Source organism: Marmota monax, unplaced genomic scaffold (assembly GCF_021218885.2).
Source record: "Marmota monax isolate L192 unplaced genomic scaffold, Marmota_monax_Labrador192_F-V1.1 WCK01_AAM20220418_F8-fsc00022, whole genome shotgun sequence".
Lineage (NCBI taxonomy): Eukaryota > Metazoa > Chordata > Mammalia > Rodentia > Sciuridae > Marmota > Marmota monax.
Genome location: NW_026695215.1, coordinates 4855215 through 4880016, shown reverse-complemented (window position 1 = coordinate 4880016; position 24802 = coordinate 4855215). Strand labels below are relative to the sequence as shown.

General features: G+C 47.1%; 1 protein-coding gene across 2 annotated transcripts in view; it reads right to left on the bottom strand.

The window, feature by feature from the left end:
* The window catches only part of Kcnab1 (potassium voltage-gated channel subfamily A regulatory beta subunit 1), a 308966-nt gene that overhangs the window by 86518 nt on the left and 197646 nt on the right, over positions 1-24802 (bottom strand). For both annotated transcript variants that reach the window (XM_046431730.2, XM_046431731.2), the window contains exon 2: positions 8003-8046. In XM_046431730.2, the coding sequence (XP_046287686.1) occupies positions 8003-8046 (44 nt within the window). The remainder of the gene's footprint in view (positions 1-8002; positions 8047-24802) is intronic.

The following is a 24802-nucleotide window of genomic DNA, read 5'->3' as shown; positions in this document are numbered from 1 at the left end:
CAGAGGTCTGAAATGTTGGTGGACGCCCAGCTGGAGGTGCACCGGATCTTTACTGTTCCTACGTACAGAATGAACTATGGACCACCACCTGGGTCTTGCACCAACAGGGGCTCACGCCTATGGCACCCCTATTCAAGTAGAAGGACAGAGACATCCCAAAGACAGACACTGATGCATTTTGGTCTCCTCCATCACCGTTCCCTTCCCTTAGCTGAGGTAGCTGAGAATCTACCATTTTCCTTGCGTGGCTCCAGTCTGGCATTTGGCAGAGTGACGTTATCAGCTTCCAATCCCTCCGAATAGAACCTCATTCAAGTTCCACTGGCATAGAAATTACATTTGGCTTCCTGGACATCACAAATCCCAAGCATAACCCCCCATTTTAAAACATGCATTCAAGATAGGCACTGACTGTCAGTCAGACAGAACAGCAGAAAATGTCGGTGGGTGGAAATATCAGAAGACCACAGTGATGCGTGAAAAACAGACGAAATGCTCGCAAGAGGCCCTAAGGGAGCTGAGCTTGCTCATATCCAAATATGTGCATTAAAGGTTCAGTCATTGATCCCAGGTGCTATCACTTCACTTAGGAAATACTATTGAGCCCCCTCTACTGCCCCAGAACCAGGCTGGTCGGCAGGGTCAAGATGCAAGTGATAATGCCGTCTCTGTTCTGGAGCACGTGAGCAGTGGGAAAGACAGACGAGTACTGAGTCCAGGCAGCATATAGTCCAGGGTCTGATGGGCCACTGCTGCCGAAAGGGACTGCAGGAGCTGGGCCTCCAGCCCAGACCCGGTGAGACGCCAGGAGGATGCCCAGCAGCAAGGGACACACCCGTGGCTTCCTTCGCCTGCCCCTCCTCCAGTGGCACTGTCCCCATCTCGCCTCCAGCCTCTCTCTGCTCTCCTCCGTGGCACCCTTGTGACTGCTCTTCTCCTTGCTTCCTCCTTACGGGCTGCTTCCTACCCTCCTGGCCCTTCAGCACCTTTTCTCCAGGAAGGCACCTGCGACTCCCCAACTCTAGCTCAGGGAGCACCCGTGTGGGTTCCTGCGGCACCTAAGCTTCTCAGCATCCAACACACTGACGCTCACTCACTCACCCCACCAGTGAGCGCAGGGTGACGTCTCCCTGTGCCTGGAGCTGATGATCTAGCAGGAGGCAGGTCAGACCCAAAAAGGCATCAGCAGCAAACATGATTTTAAAATGCAGGGTGTCCTCTGGGACACGACGCCCTCACACCAGGTCCAGCCTGAGCCAGGTCCCCGTGGCAGGCTGTATGTGAGGCTCTGGGCCAGATCCCAGCTCAATATCCGCCATATCTTTGGGCATCCATGAAAACACCAAAGACCAAGAAGAGCATCAGGGCCTGAGCTTGAGGGGACTATTGAGTCTGTTGCAGTTTCTACGCTCAAGAGCTCTCCCAAGATGCAGGTAGCACCTGGGCTGGAGGAAGCCATGTGTGTGCGCGGGTTGTTGACAAAGCCTCTCCGTTCAGACCCTTCTCTTAGTCTCTGCAGGTTCTCTTCAGAGCTCCACCTATGACACTCTGGAATATCAGGTGGCCATTCCCGCCCTTGGCTATACCTTTGCTCCTAATGGACTCCTGTGAGCAGAGGTGTGCAGTCAACGGCCACAGGGGATTCTCGTGGCAATCACGTGGCCAGCAATTCTTAAGAAGTATCTCAGCCTTTAAACCTCCACTTAACATCCATTTTGTAAAAAATACCAGGGCCTGCTTAAGTGTATGCACTATGGCATTTATTCAACTTAGACTTTCCAGGAAGAGTGACAAGCCTAAGACTCTGGGGTGTGTTTAATATTCATGCACCACTTAAATTCTGTGGGTATTTTGGTCTTAAGATAGTTCATGCTGTTGGCGTTATGCAGAAAAATTGCAAAACTCTTTAAGGAAAGAGATGGCACTTTTAAAATGGTCTCTCCAGTGTCTGGAGGCACTTTATAAATACTGAGGCCTGTGTTGCTATAAAAGGTGAGGAGGCTCCTTTACAGCGGCCTTAGCAACAAACATGGGAATCACGAAGGGTGTCATAAAAAGAATGCCATCCATGTTAAATATTTAATGTCATGTTCTCCTGGTGTCAAAATATTTAGCACAGTGAGAGCATCTCGGAGGAAGAGGGAGACAAGCCAGGAGTACATTCTGCACAGAAGCAACACAATCAAGAGAGGCCCCAGCTTATTTTTGAGAATCCTGATTTTGCTCTAGAAGGTGGTCTCCATTGGGGGGACCACAGAACAAGCCTGGATTAGCTGGTAGGAGCCGAATGGTGGGGCGGGGGTCAACTCAAGCTGCCGCTGCTGTTGGCTCCGGAGAAGCTCCCAGGCAGGCCCACCTCTCCCCTTGGGTGGTTCAGTGCAGTGGAAATCCTCCAACTCCAGGTGCTTAGTCTTTGGGCAGTAGCTACCAAGTGACAGGAGGCTGCAGGCACCTGGCTCAGCAGGTGGCAGTTCCACACTCTCCATCTCCTGCCACCTGGTCGGGACAGGAGCTCCCACCCTGACCCTGCTCCCGCCCACCAGTGCAGCCCCTTAGGAACACCTGCGCCAAGAGGGCCACGTTCAGAAGGCGCAGTGGGGCTGGTTATCGGCACCTTTAAAAGCCACAGGTGATTCCGGTGTGCAGCTGGAGTTGAGGAGAAACACCTCCTGAGAGACAGCGTGGGTTCTCCAAGCTGTAAAATTCTTTAGGTCCCTTCCAGGACAAGGACAAGGACGAGGAGGAGGCTGGCCTGTGATGCCTGAAGGAACAGAACCCCAGAGTGGAGTGAGCCTGCCCTGCGGCAGGTACAGCCTCCAGGCAGGTGGAGAGCAGGTGGAGGCTTGGTGCTCTTGTCCCTCTCTGCTGGTGTCTAGATCCAGACCACACCCTATCTGCCAGTTATTCCCTCAGTAAACATTCAAGAACCTACTGCTTGCCAGATACCGTGATTTGCAAGAGGTAGAACAGGTGTGTAGAAAAAACCAGGCTGTCTCTGCTTTCAGATAGGCAGGGGTCCCAAACCTCTCCCAACATTGTCCTCTGTATTCCCAGCTGACCTCAGTGGCAGCCACGGATCCACCCTTGGAAGTTCTTGGGTCTGTGTTGGCAGCCTAGAGGTCTCTCCCGAGCTCCCGTGTTCTGCCCATGTTTGGAGCTGGGAGGGCACAGGCTTTTCACTACCCCCAACAGTGTGAGTCCTGTGTGTGCTCCCACAGCTTCCTCTAGCAGTCCTGCCTTGCGGGGATTTCAGCTGGGCCACCTCCATGTCCTGTCCAGGAGCCTGGCCCCTCTGCTTGGGAGACTTCCTGTTCTCACCCCAGGTTGATGATCTTGTCTGTTCTTCCTTCTCTGTCTCTCACCATCACTTCACCTCTGAAGGATATAACTCTCCTGTTTCTGGTCTCAAAGCTTCCCCTCTAAGCAGCTTCACACTGTGGCCAGAAAATAATGCTAACGCGTTTGACCACGTCCCAGGCCTGATCCAAGCTTAGTGGCACTTCATTTATGAAAGCAAGGTTTCAAAACTTCTTGGCAGAGGACACCACCCCTGCCCCTGGAAATATAAAGCACTAAAAAAGATGACGTAGCCATGAGAAGACACAGAGGAGACTTAAAACATAGACAAGTGAAAAAGCCACTTGTATATGCTTTAAATTTTAGAGGCTGCAGGCTGTATGAGTCCAACTACACAGGAAGGAGAACTGTGGAGGTGGGAAAAGATCCCTGGTTTCTAGAGCTCAGGGGCGGGAAGGATGGGTAGGCAGAGCATGTGGGGGCAGCAGGACCCATGATACCATCATGGCAGGCACCTGCCGTGACCCACTTGTCCCAGCCCCATAATGCACAGTGGGAGTGAACCCCAGTGCAAACTGTGGGCTTTGGGTGATGTGTCAATGTGGATCCTCGATTGTCACCAACGCCCCACATTGGTTTGCTCTGGTGGGGATGTTGTGCTTGTGTGGGGGATGGGCATTATAGAAACTGCGCTTTTTGCTCAGTTTTGCTGTGTCTCTAAAACAGCTCTTTAAAAAGTTTATTGTTAAAAATTTACAATATGAAGAAAAAGTGGAGCTACGTTGACGGAAGCTGTGGAAGGGAATGAAGAGGGACCCAAGAGTTTGGGACCTCAGGACTCAGGGGAACGGAGCCCCAGGGGCCGAGCTAAGTGCATCAGCAAGGCAACCAGGGCCCTGGGGTCCAGCCTTGCTTCCCCTCCAGCCTCCCTTCTCACCTCCCAGCACCTGCCCTCACGTGTCCTGTACACACCACTGGATTCCAAGTCCCCTCCACAGGGTCTCCCTCTAGGCATGGCATGTGGCGCTGCCAGTCTGAGGGCTTTTCCCTCCCTTTGCACTCCTTCAAGTCTAGGTCCAGGGTACCTCCCCCATGGAGCCACCCCAAGTCCCCCAGGAGCTGTCCCTATGCTCGGTTCACTCATGCTCTCCACTGTGGCATCTGCCAAACACAGTGCCCATTGGTTTTGCCTGCTAATCATCCCCACTGCACCGTGAATGAGTCGAGGGCAGGGTTCCTGCCATCTTCCTCTCAAGATCTTCTGTAAACCAGCACAGTGCCGGGCCTCACAAATGTTTGCTTAAGAAGGAATGAACAGCTGGGTGTGGTGGTGCATGCCTGTGATCCCAGAGACTTGGAGGCTGAGGCAGGAAGATGGCAAGTTGAAGGCCAACCTCAGCAACTTAGTGAGACTAACCCTGACTAACCCCCCCCCCAAAAAAAAAATAAAAACAGGAAAAGAAAGAAAGAAAGAATAAGAAAGCAAGCAAGCAAGCTGGGAAGGGCACAGAGTTCCTAGTTTCTCCTCCGGTATGGAAGGATACCAGAATTGTCACTTTTAACCCTGACCTTTGAAGTTTTTGTAGATGTCTCTGGTCTTTCAATTGCCTGGAGGTCTTGCTGTTGTGGCTGTGGTGCTGGAGATCAAGCCCAGGGCTTCGCTATGCCAGCAGGTCTGTGCTGTGCTGGTCTCCATCCTTGCCGGGTGGTTCCACTACTTTATTTCAGCTCCAGCTGAACCGGGGGCATGACTGAACTGACACCCGGGCCTCTATAGTGAACAGGCTCCACCTGGACTGGACAGCTGGGGTCTGCGGAGCCTGACATGATCTAAGGCTGAGTATTGTGTCTTTGGCTTACTGAGGCGGCTTAGGAACGTTCCCAAAGAGCGCTCGGTCAGCCACCGGCTCTGCTGCCCTGTCCTGTTCTCAGCAGTGTCAGAGTGCGGCGGGCAGGCTCAGGACACCTGAAGCTCCCGCCAGGATCAGGGAGCGCTGCTGCCCAGGGCCCACCACACACCCCAGCTCACCCCTTGCATTGAACAAAAATGACACACTGCATCAGGCCCCTGGGACTCGTTGACACAAGGCACTTGGGGACTCCTGAACTTGTCAGTGGTAGGCGCTTTGGGTTGAGTTTTCCATGTAGAATTGACTGAACTATTTTTCACCACAGTTACCAACTCTAAGACAATTGCTCAATGAACTTTGTTGATTTCTCTTTCTTATATATTTTTATTTCTTAATTTATATTTGAATTTGTTAATAATTTCTATTTTTCTCATTCACTATATTTTAAATTTATATTTATAGGTAGTTTCTTTCAATAATGAGTACAGAGTAATTATTTACCATAAAGCCTGTTTTTAAAAAATGTAGGGAAAAATTGTTCCTGATAAGGAATCTCTGGGGTCTTTCCAATTCTACTAAACACTAACAGGGTCAGAGCCATAAACTAAGCAAATGTCAAATCACCTTAGACTTGGGGAGAGCAAAGGCCATGGTCACCTCCCGGGTCCCACCAGCAGGAAGAAGCTGTCCGCATCCCTCACACCAGCCCTGACCCATCCTCAGGACCCCACGCAGCACCCCTACACACACCCCTCCCTGAAGTTGAGTCTTCTCTTTGTCTCTCCAGCCCTTTTGGCCACACTGACTGTCCAGTGACCCTTGTTGGTGCCTGCTTCCCACCTCTGCACCCCAGCCACCCCTTAGATGTCCTCAGCACCACAGCGGAACCCTGGGCCACCTCCTCTTTCCAACTGCCCCTCTCCAGTGTGCTCACTCCAGCAACCCTTGGCCCCTGCAGGACGCCTCAGTCCTAGTCATTTGTCACTGCCCCCCTGCGTCTTTGTCTTGCTCCTGGCTCATTTTCCTGGCTATCATCCTCATTCCCCTCCCAAGTAACATCCAAGGTCCACCATTGCAATAAGCCCTTCCAACGCCCTCAGCTTCTTTCCTTCCTTCTTCCTACCTTATAAAACCCTACCTGGACCTGTGCAGCTGCACCTGGCAGAGAAACCCCACAACCACGATATGGTCTCACTGCACCTCTCTTAACCTTAAGCAGGACTTCCAGGTCATCTAGCCGCCATGATGCATGCCCTGGGTGGCTCGCCCCTCTGCTCTCTCCTCTCCTCTCCCTTCCAACTTCCAGGGCTCTTTCCCCCTCACTAACTCTGACAACCTTGCTTCTGATGACCACTGGAAACATGGTGGCCAGAGGAGACCACCTCAGTGAGACACCTCCATGCCATCAGCACCCCCAGGCCCCAGCTGGCCTCAGAATCTGTGCTCTCTGCCTTCTTTGCCCACTCCAGCTGTGCTCTGTCCCTACTCCTCCTAAAAGCAGTCTTTTCAGTCACCAGTGGCCTCCATGATGTGAACCTTACAGTCCATTCTCAGCCCCCGTCTTGCTAGATTTAGGAGCAGCACTTTGCAGTCCTGGGCCCTCCATCCTCCTGGGGCTCCAGGACTTCCTTCTCTCCCGATTCTCCCCACACTAGTTTCAGTTTACTTTGCTGGCTCATCCTCGTTTCCCCAGTTGTTCAAAGTTGGAAATCTGGGGCTTCTGATCACCTGCCTCACTTATCTAAGCTAAGCTCCCTCTTAGAGTTCTTGTCTCAGTGTATCACGACTTAGAGAGCACCCACACGTTAATGACTCTGAATTTGCATGTTTGTCCCAGATTCCTTCTAAATTCCAGATTCATATGTCCATTTACCTAATTGACAACTTTTCATGGCTAATAGGCATTTCAAATTTAATATGTCCACAGTGGATCTGGTCTCTCTCCTCCCTAGCCCTTCCTTTTCTTCCGCATCTCATCTGCTAGGTTTTAATAGTTCAGTTCAGTCTTGGATGAGGCTCCACCCTTCCTGGTGCTCAGGCAGAACATCTCAGAGCCTCCTTTGATTCTTTCCCCTTTCACACAGACCCCAGCAGAACACCTTCCAGCCCCCACAGAGGTCGCTGTGAGCTGGCCACTTCTTACATGTCCCCAGAGGCTGCCCTAGCCCAGGCTTTCTTGGGCTGCAGGTACAGACCCTGTGGTGTTGGGTGCCCGATGCTCAGGCCAACTCTGCCCAGGTTTGGGGGATCCAGGTGCCTCAGGTCCCCCCATGTACTCAGTCTTCCCCATTTCAGTCACCCTATGCTCTCATAGCTGCCATCTCCAGTGGGGCCTCTTTCAATATTTTCATTTTCTGTGAGGAATAACATTTTTTATACATATTTTTTTTTTTGCAGTGGTGTGGATGGAATCCAGGGCCTGGCACACGGTAGGCAAGAGTTCTAACTGAGCTATGTCCTCAGCTCTAGGAATAAAGTATTTTATTGATGAATATATGTGAACAGGCACATATGTATGTATCTCACCTTGCCCCCCATATTTATAAAAGTATATAAAATACATAATGATATAGGAAAACAAGTTAGGTAAAGGAAAAATATCATGGATAGAAAAAAATTCAGGTGAAATGAGGGGCTGCTGGGGAGCATAGAGGTGCACCCAGGGGTCCTTTGTTCCACTGGGTGGGGAGGTCTGCAGAGGGGAGGGTCCTTCTGGGCAGGGGAAACCTTAAGGGGAGGGGGGCAGTGCTGTCCAGGAAACCTCCCTGTGCCTGGACCCACTGAGCCACGATCACCTCGACCACTCCCCAGCCTCCCACCTTCCAGCCACCCATCGAGACTGCCCGGGTACTTACCAAGACCCAAGCAAGAAACTCTGAGTCCTGATTTTCCAAGATTCCTAGAATGAAAAGAAAAAGCAGCAAATGGTCATCATTGCTCCTCAGGTGGAACCTTGCAGCCCATCCATGAACATAGTATGCTCCTTGTCCAGGCAGGGGAGAGGCAGAGCCCCTGTGGCCTGGGGAAGCAGCTGCCTTTCCAACTGGCAAACTTGAGATCTGCCAGGCTCAGCACAAGGACCAAGCATCCCCCATGTTTCAGTCCCAAATGGTCTCTTTTCCAACTTGTTCTCTGCCCTTCTAGAATGTGAGTTCTTCCAGGGCAAGACACTTTCCCACCAACCTCCCAGCACCCTCATGGAGACTGACACACAGCTGGCCCTTCATAGATGCCTGTGGCTCACGACCGACAAAGTGATCTTCAAACCCAGCACTGTGTCCAGAGAAGAGCCCACAGCACTCTGGGGTTGTTAGAGTCTGTAAACAAGTCAGGATGGCGCCTGGCATTTTGCCAGGGGAATGTTAGAGTCTGTAAACAAGTCTGGATGGCGCCTGGCATATTGCCAGAGGGAGTGGTTTGTGAAGTAACGCCAGCTTGACTGCGAGCCATTAAGTGTGGAGATTCCTTATTGGTTGACTGATGTATCTAGTTTATGCTAATTAGATAAGCTGTGCGGAATGTATAAATACTGCTCCTGTCCTGCAATAAACGGCTTCCACTCCTGCTGTATCAGTGTACACAAGTTATTTGTCACCCCCCTGATTATTCTGCTGCAGCCGTATCTCTGGCATGGGGTCACCCAGCCTGGATTCTACTTTTTAAACACCAGGTGACATAAAGTGACCACAGGGAGGTCAACAGTGCCTTTCAAAATGAGTCTCCTTTTCCTCTTCAACAATTTTGCTTTTATCCCAAAAAGCTTATCAAGGAAAAGAAGCACATTTTCCTTTCTACTGGCACCCATTTGCCTTTCCACCTGAGGAATCCAGATTCGGCCCGTTGTTCTGTCTTTTGACCGACACGTGGCAGAAGACAACAAATTGGGAGGGAGGAGAGGGCTCCCAGGAGCAGCCTGGGGTCCAGTCAAAGAGGCACAGCTCAACAGTTGTGACCTGGGGACAGTGCCTCCCTGTTCTGGGGCCGGACATACTTTTCCTCTTGCTGTCCCCTCGGCAAAGCCCACAGGCCTTCCAGCCAGCGATGCCTCTGCAGGTTGGCAGCCTGAGAGTGTGTGATCAGTACACTCGCCTGCACTAAGCTTTTTTTCTCCTGCTTACAGTGGCTGTCCTTAAACTGCCACTGAAGCCACACATGTAATTTCATAATGCAGTCAAAAGTGCATTGTGATGCAAAGGATTGGAGGACCTGGGGTTTTGACCCATGGTCACAAGGGGCCAGTGGCCTTGGGAAGCAGCTGTCCTTTTCCTGAGGTTCAGTTTCTTCAACAGTAAGACGGGGTAGCCAACCAAAATCCCAACGGCATTTCTTGTAGAAATAGAGAAAGCAACCATGAAATTCATATGGAAAAATAAAAGACCCAGAATAGCAAAAACAATGCTAAGCAGGAAGTGTGAATCAGGCGGTATAGTGATACCAGACTTCAAACTATACTACAGAGCAATAGTAACAAAAACAGCATGGTACTGGTACCAAAACAGGCGGGTGGACCAATGGTACAGAATAGAGGACACAGAAACCAATCCACAAAACTTCAACTATCTTATATTTGATAAAGGGGCTAAAAGCATGCAATGGAGGAAGGATAGCATCTTCAACAAATGGTGCTGGGAAAACTGGAAATCCATATGCAACAAAATGAAACTGAATCCCTTTCTCTCACCATGCACAAAAGTTAATTCAAAATGGATCAAGGAGCTTGATATCAAATCAGAGACATGGCGTCTGATAGAAGAAAAAGTTGGCTACGATCTACATACTGTGGGGTCGGGCTCCAAATTCCTCAATAGGACACCCATAGCACAAAAGTTAATAACTAGAATCAACAAATGGGACTTACTCAAACTAAAAAGTTTTTTCTCAGCAAAAGAAACAATAAGAGAGGTAAATAGGGAGCCTACATCCTGGGAACAAATCTTTACTCCTCACACTTCAGATAGAGCCCTAATATCTAGAGTATACAAAGAACTCAAAAAATTAGACAATAAGATAACAAATAAACCAATCAACAAATGGGCCAAAGACCTGAACAGACACTTCTCAGAGGAGGACATACAATCAATCAACAAGTACATGAAAAAATGCTCACCATCTCTAGCAGTCAGAGAAATGCAAATCAAAACCACCCTAAGACACCATCTCACTCCAGTAAGATTGGCAGCCATTAGGAAGTCAAACAACAACAAGTGCTGGCGAGGATGTGGGGAAAAGGGTACACTTGTACATTGCTGGTGGGACTGCAAATTGGTGCAGCCAATTTGGAAAGCAGTATGGAGATTTCTTGGAAAGCTGGGAATGGAACCACCATTTGACCCAGCTATTCCCCTTCTAGGTCTATTCCCTAAAGACCTAAAAAGCGCATGCTACAGGGACACTGCTACATCGATGTTCATAGCAGCACAATTCACAATAGCAAGACTGTGGAACCAACCTAGATGCCCTTCAATAGATGAATGGATAAAAAAATGTGGCATTTATACACAATGGAGTATTACTCTGCATTAAAAAATGACAAAATCATAGAATTTGCAGGGAAATGGATGGCATTAGAGCAGATTATGCTAAGTGAAGCTAGCCAATCCCTAAAAAACAAATGCCAAATGTCTTCTTTGATATAAAGAGAGTATCTAAGAACAGAGTAGGGACAAAGAGCATGAGAAGAAGATTAACATTAAACTGGGATGAGAGGTGGGAGGGAAAGGGAGAGAGAAGGGAAATTGCATGGAAATGGAAGGAGACCCTCAGGGTTATACAAAATTTCATACAAGAGGAAGTGAGGGGAAAGGGGAAAATAATACAAGAGGGACAAATGAATGTCAGTAGAGGGGGTAGAGAGAGAAGATGGGAGGGGAGGGGAGGGGAGTGGGGATAGTAGAGGATAGGAAAGACAGCAGAACACAACAGACACTAGTATGGCAATATGTAAATCAATGGATGTGTAACTGATGTGATTCTGCAATTTGTATACGGGGTAAAAATGGGAGTTCATAACCCACTTGAATCAAAGTGTGAAATATGATATATCAAGAACTATGTAATGTTTTGAACAACCAAGAATAAAAAAATTTAAAAAAAAAGATAGGGTAGCAATGCCTGGCATGGCATCCCCACTGAGGGGCAGGACGTGTCACTGTGTGCTGGCATGCGACGTAGTAAACAAATAGGAGGAGGAGTGCTTCTTGGTGACATCCTACTCTGAGACCCCCCACCCAACAGATGTGTTGCTAAATTCCCCAAATTCATGGATGTTTCCCACTGCAAGATAACTGTGTAAGAAATGTGTGAGGAATGTCTAAGCTACTAAGCAGGAGGGAAAGAATTGGACTCTGTGAAAATGCTTTTCATAAGACATTATGCTTTCGGCAGATTCTCAGAAATCCACAGGTTGTGCAACCAGAAGACCTTTCTTTGTAGTCTAAACGTCTACTGATGTTAAGATAGGAATCTAGAGAAAAAGCTCTATAGTGGGGAGAATAAAAAAGACCAAATCAAAACCAAAACAAAGTACAGTATTAGTGAATGGCAGTCTTGAACTAGAGATGTTCAGCATGGAGGAGTCTCTAAGTCTCCCTGAGAGGCCAAAGTGTCCCAGCATGCCATGTGCTGTGATTGATATAGAGGAGCAAGGTGCAGTCCTTCCCCCTGGGAAACCTCAAGTCCAACAAGGGACAGCCTTGGGGTGTGTCCCACGGGGAGATCTTTGGGAGCACATAGCCATGGGGAGCTGCACAGGTTTGTATTTGCACGACTTAATGCTTGTCATGGGGAAAAGGGACCTAATAAGGGTTTTCACGCAATTCTAATATCTTTCAGTGATTCTGAGAACAACAGGGAGGAGCAACTGGGTGCAGAACCCCACAGAGGGAGACAGTCCAGAGGTGAAGGCTTTAGACTCAAGAGGTTTTTCTAACAAACTAAACAAAGCAAGCTTGTGTCAGAGGATACTTAGGAGGAACGGCTCAGCACCTATTTGCCCTATTTTTCTGTGACAGTGACTTCAGACAATCATGATCACTCAGCTGTGGGTTTGGAAGACTGGACTTGAGAATTCAGCAAAAATGACTGCAAAGCAGTGAGAACTAGATAAATGTGGCCTTCCCCCCCGCCCAGTCCCCACTGCTGTTTAAACATGCAGGTCAGCTTTTCTGGAACAAAAGCCTGAGAAAAATCTGAAGTGTAAGGCAAGTTCAATTACAAATAAATACTGATGCCATGGTGCTAGGTCCCCACCTTGAGCCTTAGTGTTCTTATTCCTTTAACTCTTTATTTCCTATTTCTCTTCTCTAAATGTCTTTCTCCTCTAGTCAGAATGGTTAGGAACCGTGTGTTCATTTTTAAAGTGCAGGCATTTTCCATGCTAGAGGCGTCGGGGTCATTTGGCTCATCGCCCTTCTCCGTCCTGGCTTAAGTCTTTGCATGACTTGGGTGACGTAGGCACTCTTGACTCATGGTGCCCTTCACTCTGCAGATGGAGAGGGAGGAGGAACTTCCTCCAGTTCTGGGCATGAGATCCTGACTCTGTTTCTGTTATTCAGATGACACACCTGTATCTTCCTGCCTCTGTCAGTGTCTGTGCAACATTAAGGAGAGAGGTGGTGACTGTCCAGCCGCTCCCCTCCACTGAAACCCTGCTGGATGACAGTAGCCCAGATGCCTCATGCATGTGACCTAATGAGTCCAAGGTGTGCCATTTGTTAACTTGTTTGTGTGGCTGAAACTTCAAATAATGACCAAGTTTACAATCTTGCTGGGCTGTCACCCCTCCCCTTAAGCCTCCGTCTCACCTATATGGAATCTTCACAAACACTTGTCTTGTGTGACATTCTGCAACCAAACTTCACATAATTTCATAGTTCCTCCGCATTTTCTCACCAGTGAGGCTACCTAAAAACACTATGAGCACATCAAATTTCCAATGTGATCAAATTCCTTTCCCATTGGATTCAAAATAGTCTCGCTGCAAAGGTCCACCTATTTTATCTGCATCAGATATACCAGGAGCAAGTCTCACTGTGTTCATTTTTAGTATCTGCTCTGTTCAACTCAAAAATAAAAGCTCCTCTTTCCCAGGTGAACCTGAAATGCTCCATGGCTAATATTAGAAATGAATGACATCAATACGGGGGCATGGGGCCCTGGCTTTGTCAGTCAAATTTTGGAAATTCTAAACTTAAAGGTTCAGGAGAAGTATCTGGGCTTCTGGACGACGGGAGGTGGTGTCTCTCTTCTTCTGGGAGGCAGGCCCTGTGCTCTGTGCAGACGTAGCTAAGCTGCCTTTGTGGTAATGCCTAGTTCCCTGGCAGAGGCCTTAAATGTAATTCCTAGTGTCACTTTACGGAGCACCCATCAGCCTCTCTGCTTTTAAGGTGATAATGGCCTAGTGAGAACTGGAGTCAAGCGTCACCTCGGCACAATATCAATGCCAGTCTCAAGCTCACAGCTCTTTCACAAATCAAGGATGCTAAGAGCAGAAGATTAGCAGCCCAAAGGTGTTGTTTTAAGTTGCTTGCTTTTGGATGTGTGCCTCTGAGACATGATTCCCAATTTTAAACTTCTGGGAAGAGAGGGGCAGCTAGATAAACATGTGTCTTGTGTTTACCAAGAAGCAGCTTGGTGCCCAGGACAAAATCCCTGAATCCAAGGTAGAGGTAGCAGGAGTGGATGGGAGCCACATGTGAGCAGCCCTGTGGCTGCATATGTTGGCAGACACAAAGCTGGTCTGACCTGGTTTCATGTGGTCAGATCATCACATCACTCCCCCTAGGGTTCTTATGGAAGCATCTCACTGATCTCTCTAAGCCACACTCCACTATCCATCATGCCTAACTCAAAATTGGGGTTTGGTGGGTTTTTTTTGTTTGTTTTGTTTTGTTTTTTAAATAAATGAACATTTAACTTTCTTGAAAAGTCCAGAACCAAAAGCATGTTCATTTGTCGGTCAGCTAGTTTTGATGGTTGCTTGGGGAAGTACATTTCAGCACCAGGAAGGTGATTCGAATGGCAACAGCATTTAACTTAATGGAATAACAGCTGCTCATCACCCTGGTAAATGAGTAATGACCCATTTGGAGGCCACAAGGCACATAAAGGATTTGGCTGTGTGTTTTGATGGCAGACATCAAGTTGCCCAGGAAACTTTTTCTATTCTTATTTTTCAGTAGCAACAAAGTAAGATTCTTCAGACTCTTTGATTTAAAGATTTAAGGTATTGCCACTTGTAAATTCTAACTAGGTCTCGCTTGTTTTCTTGGGACATCCAAAATCATCCATTGACTTGAATCAATTCTAGAAAAGTCTGAAGAAGTATGGCAGAAAGACACTCTCCTATAATAAGTTGGTTCAAAAGAGATGTACCAAATGTCGTCAGCGTACTGAGCCTTGTGCCAGGCTTCAGGGACAGACGAGTAGCAGATAGTTGCTCTTTACATCATTGGAGGGGAGGTGGATGTTAAATATGAATTAGTTGTTTGATGATGTTCAATTTAATTTGGCCTGAGGATGCCTCCGTACTTTGAAACTTTGCTAAACAACATGCACACTAGCCAGAAGCCTACCTTCAGAGCCTGCTGCTGCAGCAGATGGTTGAGCACTGGCCAATCTCAGCAGAGGAGCTTCCGTCAACCTCAGGCAGACCACATTTAAGCAAGGCCCAGGCCGAGCTGTCTGCAGTTTGCTCAGCAAGCTGCCTCTGTTTTTTTTTTTTTTTTTTTTCAGTTTCCATCCATAGACGCTGCCTGCCCATGGGGGGAAACAGAGATTTCTGAACCTCCTCTGCTTTTGAAGGCTGACTGAGAATTCTTTGCTCAGTTAAGCTCTGTTAAACTTCATGTGGCTAAAGTTTTTAACAATTTTAATAGCAAATAGAAGATGTCAATGTGGCATTGAGATGCTGGTGAAGCTGACCTAGTGTCAGGAAAAGTGACATTTAAACCGAGATGCAAAGGAGAGTGGGGAGTGACCTACTGAAGAAGGGCTAGTGTCCAGGCAGAGGGCAGGGTGTGCAAAGACTCATGGGAGATGCACAGGCCTGCAAGAACTGGAAGAACTGGAAGAACCTCAGGGCAGTGAAAGAAAAGATAGCAAGGGGCAGATGAGGGGCCAGCAGACCCAGCGGAGCCTCACAGACTGGGCTATGATCTTAGTTTCAATGTGAAGGAGTGATGGAGAGCTCCTGAAAAGACACACAGGAGTGGGGAAAGAGGGTTGAAGGGGAGCAAGAAGAAGAATTAGAAGACCACTTGGGTAAACTCAATGAGAAATAATGGGGCCTTGAAATCAGATTCAGTGGAGACAGAACAGGAAAGATTCCAGGCATTCTTAGAGGATGAAATCTGTAGGATTCAGTGTTTGATTGAATTTAAGATTGAGAGAGGAGCAAAGGGCCATTCTCGGGGCAGCTGGGTGAAGGGGGTGCTTCTCCCTGAGGGAGAGTTTACTGGGGCAACAACGGCTTGAAATCACCTTGGGGCACTTGGGAGTTGAAACACCCAGGAGGCACCCCACTTAGCTGCCTGGAGCTCAGAATAGGGAGGGGGGTTTCAGGGTGTGGAGAGTGACAGGCACCTTGGGCAGGGTCAGCTGCCAGAGGAGGCCCAGGACTGGCCTTAGGCTATAGATCTATGGTCAGTGGGCAGGAAGTCATGCTGGGCTGAGAAGGAGAGGTGAAGGCATGGGAGGGGACCAGAAAGTGCCTAAGTAGAAGCCACGTAGAAAGAGCTGGTTTCCACTGGGAGTGGGTGCCAGGAGGGCAGTGGCCTGCGCCCTCCGTGCCCATAGCAGTGGGCTGCTGGTGCCTGGGCGCATCCTCTTCAGTTGTGCTGTAGATGGGAAGCCCAGGATAGGGAGGTGTAGACACGACACCTTAGCTTTGTGTGACCTTGACCTTTAAGCCTTTAGAGGTGACACAGCCTTTAAGCCTCTTTCCTCATTTATAGTGGAGACTATAGTAGCTACTACTTTGTATTTTGAGGATTAACTGAGAAAGTGTAAACACAGCACCAGTCTACCTCACTTCCATCTTCAATAAGTTCAGTGGCTTCCTGCTTTGTTATTTCTTAGGAAAAGTGCTACCTCAAACACTGAATCTGGTAGGGGCTGCCTCTGTACCTTGCAAGACATACTTCCTTGACCTAAAGATCCTCTTAGTGGGGTTCCAGCTGACCGGGTTTGTGTTGAGACAGTGAAACCTCCTGGAATTCAATGTGACTTGCAACTTATTCTGCAGAGTCATTAGGAAAGTGGGTGTCAGGGGAGACCCAGGAGGTGCACCTGAGTACATGAGGTACAGAAGGACCACACCTCAGTAGAATGAAGGTTGTGCACAACAAGCCTACAGCCAACCTCATACTAATGGGGAAAAACTGAAAGCATTTTCTCTAGAATCTTGAAGAAGACCAGGAGGTCCATTATTCACCATTCTTAATCAATACAGTACTAGAAATTTAAGCCAAAGGAATTAGGCAAGGGAAAGAAATAAAAAGGTTACAAACGCGGAAAGAAGGAAGTAAAATTATCCCTGTTTGCAGATGACGTGATTCTGTACTTAGAAAGCCCTAAAGATTTCACCAAGACTTTTAAAGAAATGATGACCAAATTTGGTAAAGTAGCAGAATACAAAATCAATATACAAAAATCAATAGCTTTCTATACATCAAAATGAACTCACTGAGAAAGAAATCAGGAAACCAATCCCATTCACAACACCCTTAAAGAAAAAGTATCTAGGAATAAACCTAACTAAGAAGGTTAAAGTCCTGTACAGTGGAAATTAAAAAACACTAATAAGAAATGGAAACCACTGGAAGATTAAAGACCTCCCAGTTTTTGGATTGGGAGAATTAATATTTTTCAAATGGCTATACTCTCAAAAGTGATCTACAAATTCAGCACAATCTCATCAGAATACTAATTTCTTTCTTCATGGAACTAGAAAAGAAATCCTGAAAATTCATATGGAAGCACAAAAGATCCCAAACAATCAAAGAAATCTTGAGCAAAAAGAGCAATACCGGAGGCATTACAGTACCAGATTCCAAAACATGCCGCAGAGTTATCGTAATGGAAACAGGCACGTAGAAGAATGGAGCAGAAAGAATTTCGTAATCTGCAGCCAACTGATCTCAATACAGGTGTTCAAAACAGACACTGTAGGAAAAATCCAACTGCACAGAAAACAAAAACAAGAATTGACATATGGGGCCACATCAAATTTTGCAGCAAAGGAAATGATCAACAGAGCAAAGAGAAAGCCAATAGAATGTTTTTCAAAGATTTCCCACTATCCCAAGGCCAAGTTTGACCTGTTATAAACTAGAAGGGAGAATCCCCCTATTGAAGACCTCATACATATTACTCGCATCTCCCTCATTGGTGCGTATGCAATAGGCCTATGGTCAAGGCACAGGAACCTGTCAATCACCCGGTGCTTAGCATAAACCTCTCCCAGCAAAGAGGAGAACCAAGAACGCTGAAGTAATATAAGCCTAGACCCTCTCTGAGTCAGCTGGCTGATGTCTTTGTCATGTCCACTCCCCTTGTTGCAAGGGTGCAGTGTATCTGCCCCCAATAAACCCTCTCAATTCCTTTGTCTTGGTGAATTCTCAACACCTTCCCACCCACTGTTACCCAGGTCCCACAACAAGCACCCAAGATATCACCAGAGTTGGAAATCTGTTAACTCAGTCTTCAATCAGAAGAATCTAGAGCCTTGGTGTCAAGGGCATGTATTTTAGGGGTTCATGAACTTGTATGGAAATAAATCCATCTTTGTTTGTCACCAACTTTTAACTAAAAGTTAGCGACTCCTTCAATTATGAACACAGTCAAAGAAACCACAGGGGTATTCACAGTAACTGTGACTTTGCCACCATTAGAAATGACTATTCTATCACATCACTTCAAAGGTCCCAAGAGTCATTCACACTGTTTACACTCATGGCCACTTAGAAATTGTGGTGTTTCAACCACCCCTGCCTGGAACTTGTTATTTCATACATTAATAAGGAAGTGCATATATTACTAGGACATAAATATAGTTTTAAAATATTTTGAAATGTTTTTCAATTTAATCGGAATTCTGAGCATTTCATATTATGTATTTAATAGTTCTTTTTCTAAGACGGAGTCTGTAGGCTCTGCTAGGCGTGCCAGAGGGATTCATGCATCAAGAATTTCACATGCAGATGAAAAGTTGCTACAAAACGCCTCTCGGTAGGTATTCCCATCTGTCACAATGTAATGTGGGTTTACGAGCATCTTTTTTTTCAAACTTGGAGGGAAGACAATTCTGTAAAGTTTTTGAAAAGCAAAATTTAATGTGCACTAGCCCACTACTGCTGGTTAAAAAGTTGCAATGTAGTAACAGTGTCCATGCTTACTATCTATCCCTGCTTACTTATTTAATTTTAGTAAGTTAAAAAACATTTATCAGGCTCTTAGTGGATTTACTTCCAAACTAAGGCCTGCTGCTTCCATTATCTCTACTTGGATGAGAATCCCTGAACTCCAGGCCAGGCCTCACTCAGTCCCTGGCCCACTGCCTGGCCTTCTAAGACCAGTGAACAGAGGAGAGCATCCACCCACCCTAGGACTGCAGGGCTCAGCAAGAGGGGTTTGACTTCCACAGGGCTTGTCCATTCAACCATGTCATATTCCACCTCAAGTTAGATTTGTATTAACACGAAATAATGTTTTCTTCCTAAATGGTGAAGCAGGTTTGGTGTCCCAGAGATGTGCAGTGCTGGTCCGATGGCTTTACTGAGTGGCCCTGGACACCCTCTGCTCTCGGGTTTGAGAGGCCAGGTTTGTGATTAGCAGCCATTCACACCTTACTGTGGAAGAAGTCCAGAGCTTTTTCTTACCTCAGTTTGGATGCAGGTAGAGGAGGGACCAAGCCCCAGAGCCTAAAGTGCTAAATGTCTGGGAGAGACAAAAGATGGGCTCACATAATAAGAAATGGCTTTTTGGTCTCTGTGGAGTCTCAGGAGCATCTAAGCATCTTTTTGTATGAAAGTGAGGTCTGGGGACCCTGGATAGCCAAGACAGGGGCTGGTTTCCAAGGCCCCTAACCATGTGACTAGATGATTGGAATTTTCACCCCAAAGGACAGAGTTCAGAAGCTCCTGGAGGCTGAGCACATGGAGGACCCCCAGTGGAGGGGGTGTGTGCCCCTGCATCCCTCCTCCACCTGGTCCTGCACATCCCCTGCACCTGTTCTTGCTGGGTTGTGCCCTTTTATAATAAACAGGTAAATAGTAAGCAGAGAACTTTTCTGGGTTCTGTGAGCTTCTCTAGCCAATGATGGAATAAGAGAAAGGGGTCATGGCAACCTCTGATTCACAGCCAAGTTGGACGTGCATTGTGGGAAGCTGCAGCTAGAAAGTGTATCTGACGTGGGAGCCTTGGGGGATGGGGCCCTCACTTTGTGGGGGGGGGGCTGCACTGAACTGAATCGCAGGCAGCTGGCATGGGGGAATTGAACTCCACAGTGCTCACAGGTATGTTCCATATGGAGCATTGAGAGTGGAGGAGGAGAAAACAGCCCTCCCCCCCCCCCAATTAAGAAAGGGAAGGCTAATGGGAGGGTGAAGGAAGAGGCCCAAAGGGACTGGACACACTTTGCCCCCTTCCAGATTCTTCTAGGATCACACTGTCCTAGGTAAATATCATCCGCATGCACATTTGCTATTTTCAAAGCCGAGAAGAGAGAATCTGAAGGTTTTGGAGTTGTCTTCACCCACTGGTGATGGTTTATTTTCCAAAGACAAGGTGAGGGCTTCTCAGGGGTCTGTGTGCACCGAGAGAGCCAGAGCTGGTTTCCACTGGAGGGAGCTGCGCAGCTCTCCGAGGCTGAATAAAGCAGAAAGCTTCTGAGCGGGAGTTTCATGCTCTCGCAGGTCTCTCGTGCCTGTTTTCTGTGGGCGAATCTCCTGTTTTCTCTGCGCACTCAGTAGTGCGGCGGAGGCTGGGCCTGGAGGAGGGTGATATTTAAATATGCACTAATCAAAGGTAAATGCTTTTAGCCAGAATGCAGGAACTTGCCTTTCATCCTCCTTGACAGGAGAACAGAAAATGAACATCGGTTTCCTCTGTGCCCATATCCTCTACATCTGCTGCGTGTGATCCCGCTGTGTAGCTCTGCAGGGCAGCGGCTGTGTCCAGTGCAGCTCCTGCTTCCACACCCAGCTCGGGGCTGCAGGTGTTCAGTGACGCTCATGGTGGCTCCCGTGATGCCATCGCCCCTCCCTGGAGACGCTCTGGCTAGCATGGCTCTGAGTCCCCTGGAAAACCCTCGGTGGTGGAGCGTAGTTGAGGGCAGGAGTGGCTCCCTCCCCCTCTCAGCGACACCTTGGGAAACGTAGGGAACCTCCTGTGCCCCATCTGCTCCCTGAGGATAAGAATAGAAACTGCCTCACAGGCTGGTTGTGGAGATGCAGTGGGGCTCGCAGCATTGGAGGCAGGCCTGGCGGATGGTGAGCACGCTCCTAGGGTGAGCTGCCCTTAGGGGAGCATGGGTAGGAACCCAGGCTCTGCTCCTGTAGCCCAGCGTTCCTTCTCTGCCTACAGATTCCCTCTAATGCAGAGTGAGTTTCTGTCCCCTCCTTGGGTGGAAGGACACAGTAAACATTGCAGCTTTTCACTCTTCTCTCAACAATGCAGGCCTGAGGCTTCCCTCTCCTAACTTCACTAGAGGCTGGAGCTTGGGAACTGCTCAGCAGGACACCTTCTGTCCCCATGCAAAGCCTTCCTTTGGGTCCCCTGCCCATCTAGCTACCAGTGGTCACTGTTCAGATAGTGGGAGCAAGGGCCAGAGCTCAAGGATTTACAGCCTCAGCTTGAGGCTGGAATTAGCAGGGCTCATGACCAAGGTCTCTTTCCATGTTCGGCTCTGACCTTACTCTGGTTCCTGTCAGTCCAGCACTTCAACCCAACCACAGGTCACCTCATCCAAATCCTCAATGCATACCTCAGCTGTGGACCTCCCATTCCCTAAAAGGGTGGCAAGGCTCAAACCCCAGAGATCTCTTTGTCTCCTCCCTCTCTTTTGGCCATAACCAGACAGCAAATCCTGAAGAGTTCCCATCTATAGATCCCTCAACTCCATCCCAGTTTCTTTAGAGCTACTACCAGGTTAGACTCTGATGATGGATGGCTCTTACCTGCTCTTCTGCCTCTAGATTCCCTCTTGTCCTTCCTGTTATCTCTCCTCAGCCTCATCACCATAGTTTTGTCATTATAACTGTCATACACATCTTATTACCTATTCTCAAATCGCCGAGTGCTTGATGGTGGGATTTATCTTGACCTCCCGGTAACACATAGAGGTGCAAGTAAATATTTCTCCAATGAAATGAATGATCAAATGACAAAGTCTCAGAAGTTCTCTTTACTTCCCTGGTGTGAAATTCCAGAGTTAGATATTATTTTGCTCTTAATTCTTTTGAGTTCAGATTGACTACTAAAATTCACTGTCCTATTCAATATCATAGTGCAATCAGGCAATAAAAAGAAATAAAAGGCACGAAGGATTAAAAAGGAATAAATAAAACTGTCTCCATTGTGAACAACATAATTATCTATGTAAAAAAAAAAGTCCCAAAGAATCTCCTAGAATGAATTAGTGACTTCAGCAAAATTGTAGGCTATAAAGTCAGTATATACAAGGCAATTATATTTTTAGCAATGAATGAACAACTGGAATTTGAAATTTAGTAGAAAACTATTTACAACAGTATCCTAAAAATAAAATATATTTATAAACCTATCAAAATGTGGACAGGACATCTGGGCATTTTCCAGTTTGGGATGTTTGTGAGTAAATGTTTGATTATTTTCTGGTAACCTGAGACTAGAAGCAGACCAGTGAAAAATGAAGCTACTGTATTACAAATGAATGAACTGCCACCCGGTAGGAGGTGGGGCTCGAGGCACCTGGCCTAACTTGGTAAAATGGTCTTTGGACTGGATCCTTAAACTAAGGACAAACAGAACTGCACACAAACACTGTATCTTCACTTGGCAAATTTGTTTCCCACAGAGTTAAGAGTTAGAAATTCTGAAATTAAGGTTAAGTACTGGAGTTGACCAAAAAAATGTAGTGAGAAAAGCCTTGAACAGGAGACCCGAGGTCTGAGAAAAGCAGAACACTAAGGGCTTCCTGAAGGCTCTATTTGAGTTCCTCAGGAAACACTCTGGTGTTTTTCTTTTTTCCCATCTTTCTCTCTCAGCACACATGTGTTCAGGTGGCTGACACGCATCGAAAGCTGGGCATGAACTGGAGACTGACCAGTGCTCTACTCTCCAAAGACTCACCCCAAACTGACCTGGTGGCAAAGGGACACCATTGCCTAGGATGGTCCCTTGGGGCCTGCTATAAATGGCTGGAGTTCAAGCTTGGCTTATCTTCATGTCTACCTCTATTTTGGTCTTTTATTCTTCCTGATAAAGTTGGTATAAAACAACTTCCTTAGTTGGTTACATCCCAAAAGTAGGGAGTTGTCATCTCCATCTGTGGGGACCAGCAGAGAAAGGGTCTGATGGAAGGCAGGAAGTTGCGCCCCCTTGTGTTGACCAGGAGGACACTCACCAGGCATAGGAAGTGTGGCTGCATCAAGTGTGAAGTCTCCCTATCAATCCTGACTTTACCTTTCCCAAAGGTACGTGAGGGAGGATCACTCATGTGATACTGCAGGACCACAAATACATCAGGCAAATACATTCTTTAAGACCTTAAGATAAAACTTTACTTCAGTTCTCTTGAAAATGGAATCAGGGCTACCTGTTCTTGGGTGGAGAAGGGGGTATGTGAATTTCTATTACTGCAAACAAGGTTTTAAAATTGACTTCGTGCATTTTGAAGTTAATCACTACATGACAGCTATAGAATCCTGGGACATAATCTTCCTTTATGCATTGATGAATTAATCCATCCCAGAAAATTAAAGTAATAAATCCCAGCTGTTTAGAATTGCTACTGATACTTTATTCAAATTGAATGACTTAACTGGTCCTAAGTAAGATTTAGATGACAGGAAGTCGTAGGATGCAGCAGTATTGATAGCAGAATAGCTTTGGATTGGAGAATTCTTTGATGTGGCTCCAAAGAAGTCAATACCCTGCTGGAGCCTCATCACGATGAGAAGGGAAATCATAGTGGAAAGCAGGTGCCGTCCACAGCATGGCAGCCAAGTCGCTGGTTACTTAGTAAAAGCTACAGTTATACTCACTCTTGGATAGCTCAATGCCAAGCTTGGGCTCTACCTGGCATCCCTGGGGATATTAGCAAAATAAAACACACAGCTTTGACTTTGAGAATAAAAGCACAGTCAATCACAAAAGATGTTTGTTTCTTTGCTTATTAGGAAAAGATAAATGTGTGCTGGTTATTTTATTTGGATTCAGCTTCTTAATAGCAGTGACGTTTAGAGCACCTGCCTCTGGCAGCACCTGTCTGGGCTTTACACAATTCACACATGCAAATGCATACCACTCTGTGGTGCAGGTGCTCTTGTCCCATTTTCCCTACAAGGAGCCTGAGAGAGGTTAGTACAGACCCTGGTTCTGCATACCTGGCAGATGTGGAATGAGGTCACCAGAGCCAGGGTGTCTGCTACAGTGTGTGCTCTTTCTTTTGTCCCACACTGCTGCCCCTGGTCTGCCCACCTAAAATAGCCCAGTGACACAGGGATACAGATACCAGTGATACAGATACCTGGCTCTGAGACCCAGGATGGGGGCCTGCCTGCTTTGGCCATTTTCCAAGGACCAGAGAAGGGAGAAATAAAGGCTGCTACAGCTGTAGCTGATCCTGCACATGCCTCCTGCGCCGTCCCCTGTGTCCTGTCCCTCCCCCACTGTAGCTTTCTGCAGTCTCTCTCTGACTGATGTCTCCGCAGTGGTGGGAGTGGGTGAACTGCCACTCATCCTGTTCCTCTCCTGATCAGCCCTCAGCTAGAAATGACAGGGTAAGAAAATAAAGCAGAAGGAAATTTACAACTTGAATGGGTTCAAAATTCATTAGAACTGATTTCAACCTGTTATTATTGTGGTTTTTGTTTGTTTGTTTGTTTGTTTGTTTGTTTTTAATTTTTTATTGTTGGCTGTTCAAAACATTACATAGTTCTTGATATATCATATTTCACACTTTGATTCAAGTGGGTTATGAACTCCCATTTTTACCCCGTATACAGATTGCAGAATTACATCAGTTACACATCCATTGATTTACATATTGCCATACTAGTGTCTGTTGTGTTCTGCTGCCTTTCCTATCCTCTACTATCCCCCCTCCCCTCCCCTCCCCTCCCCTCTTCTCTCTCTGCCCCCTCTACTGGCATTCATTTGTCCCCCTTGTATTATTTTTCCCTTTCCCTCACTTCCTCTTGTATGTATTTTTGTATAACTCTGAGGGTCTCCTTCCATTTCCATGCAATTTCCCTTCTCTCTCCCTTTCCCTCCCACCTCTCATCCCAGTTTAATGTTAATCTTCTTCTCATGCTCTTCGACCCTACTCTGTTCTTAGTTACTCTCCTTATATCAAAGAAGACATTTGGCATTTGTTTTTTAGGGATTGTCTAGCTTCACTTAGCATAATCTGCTCTAATGCCATCCATTTCCCTGTAAATTCTATGATTTTGTCA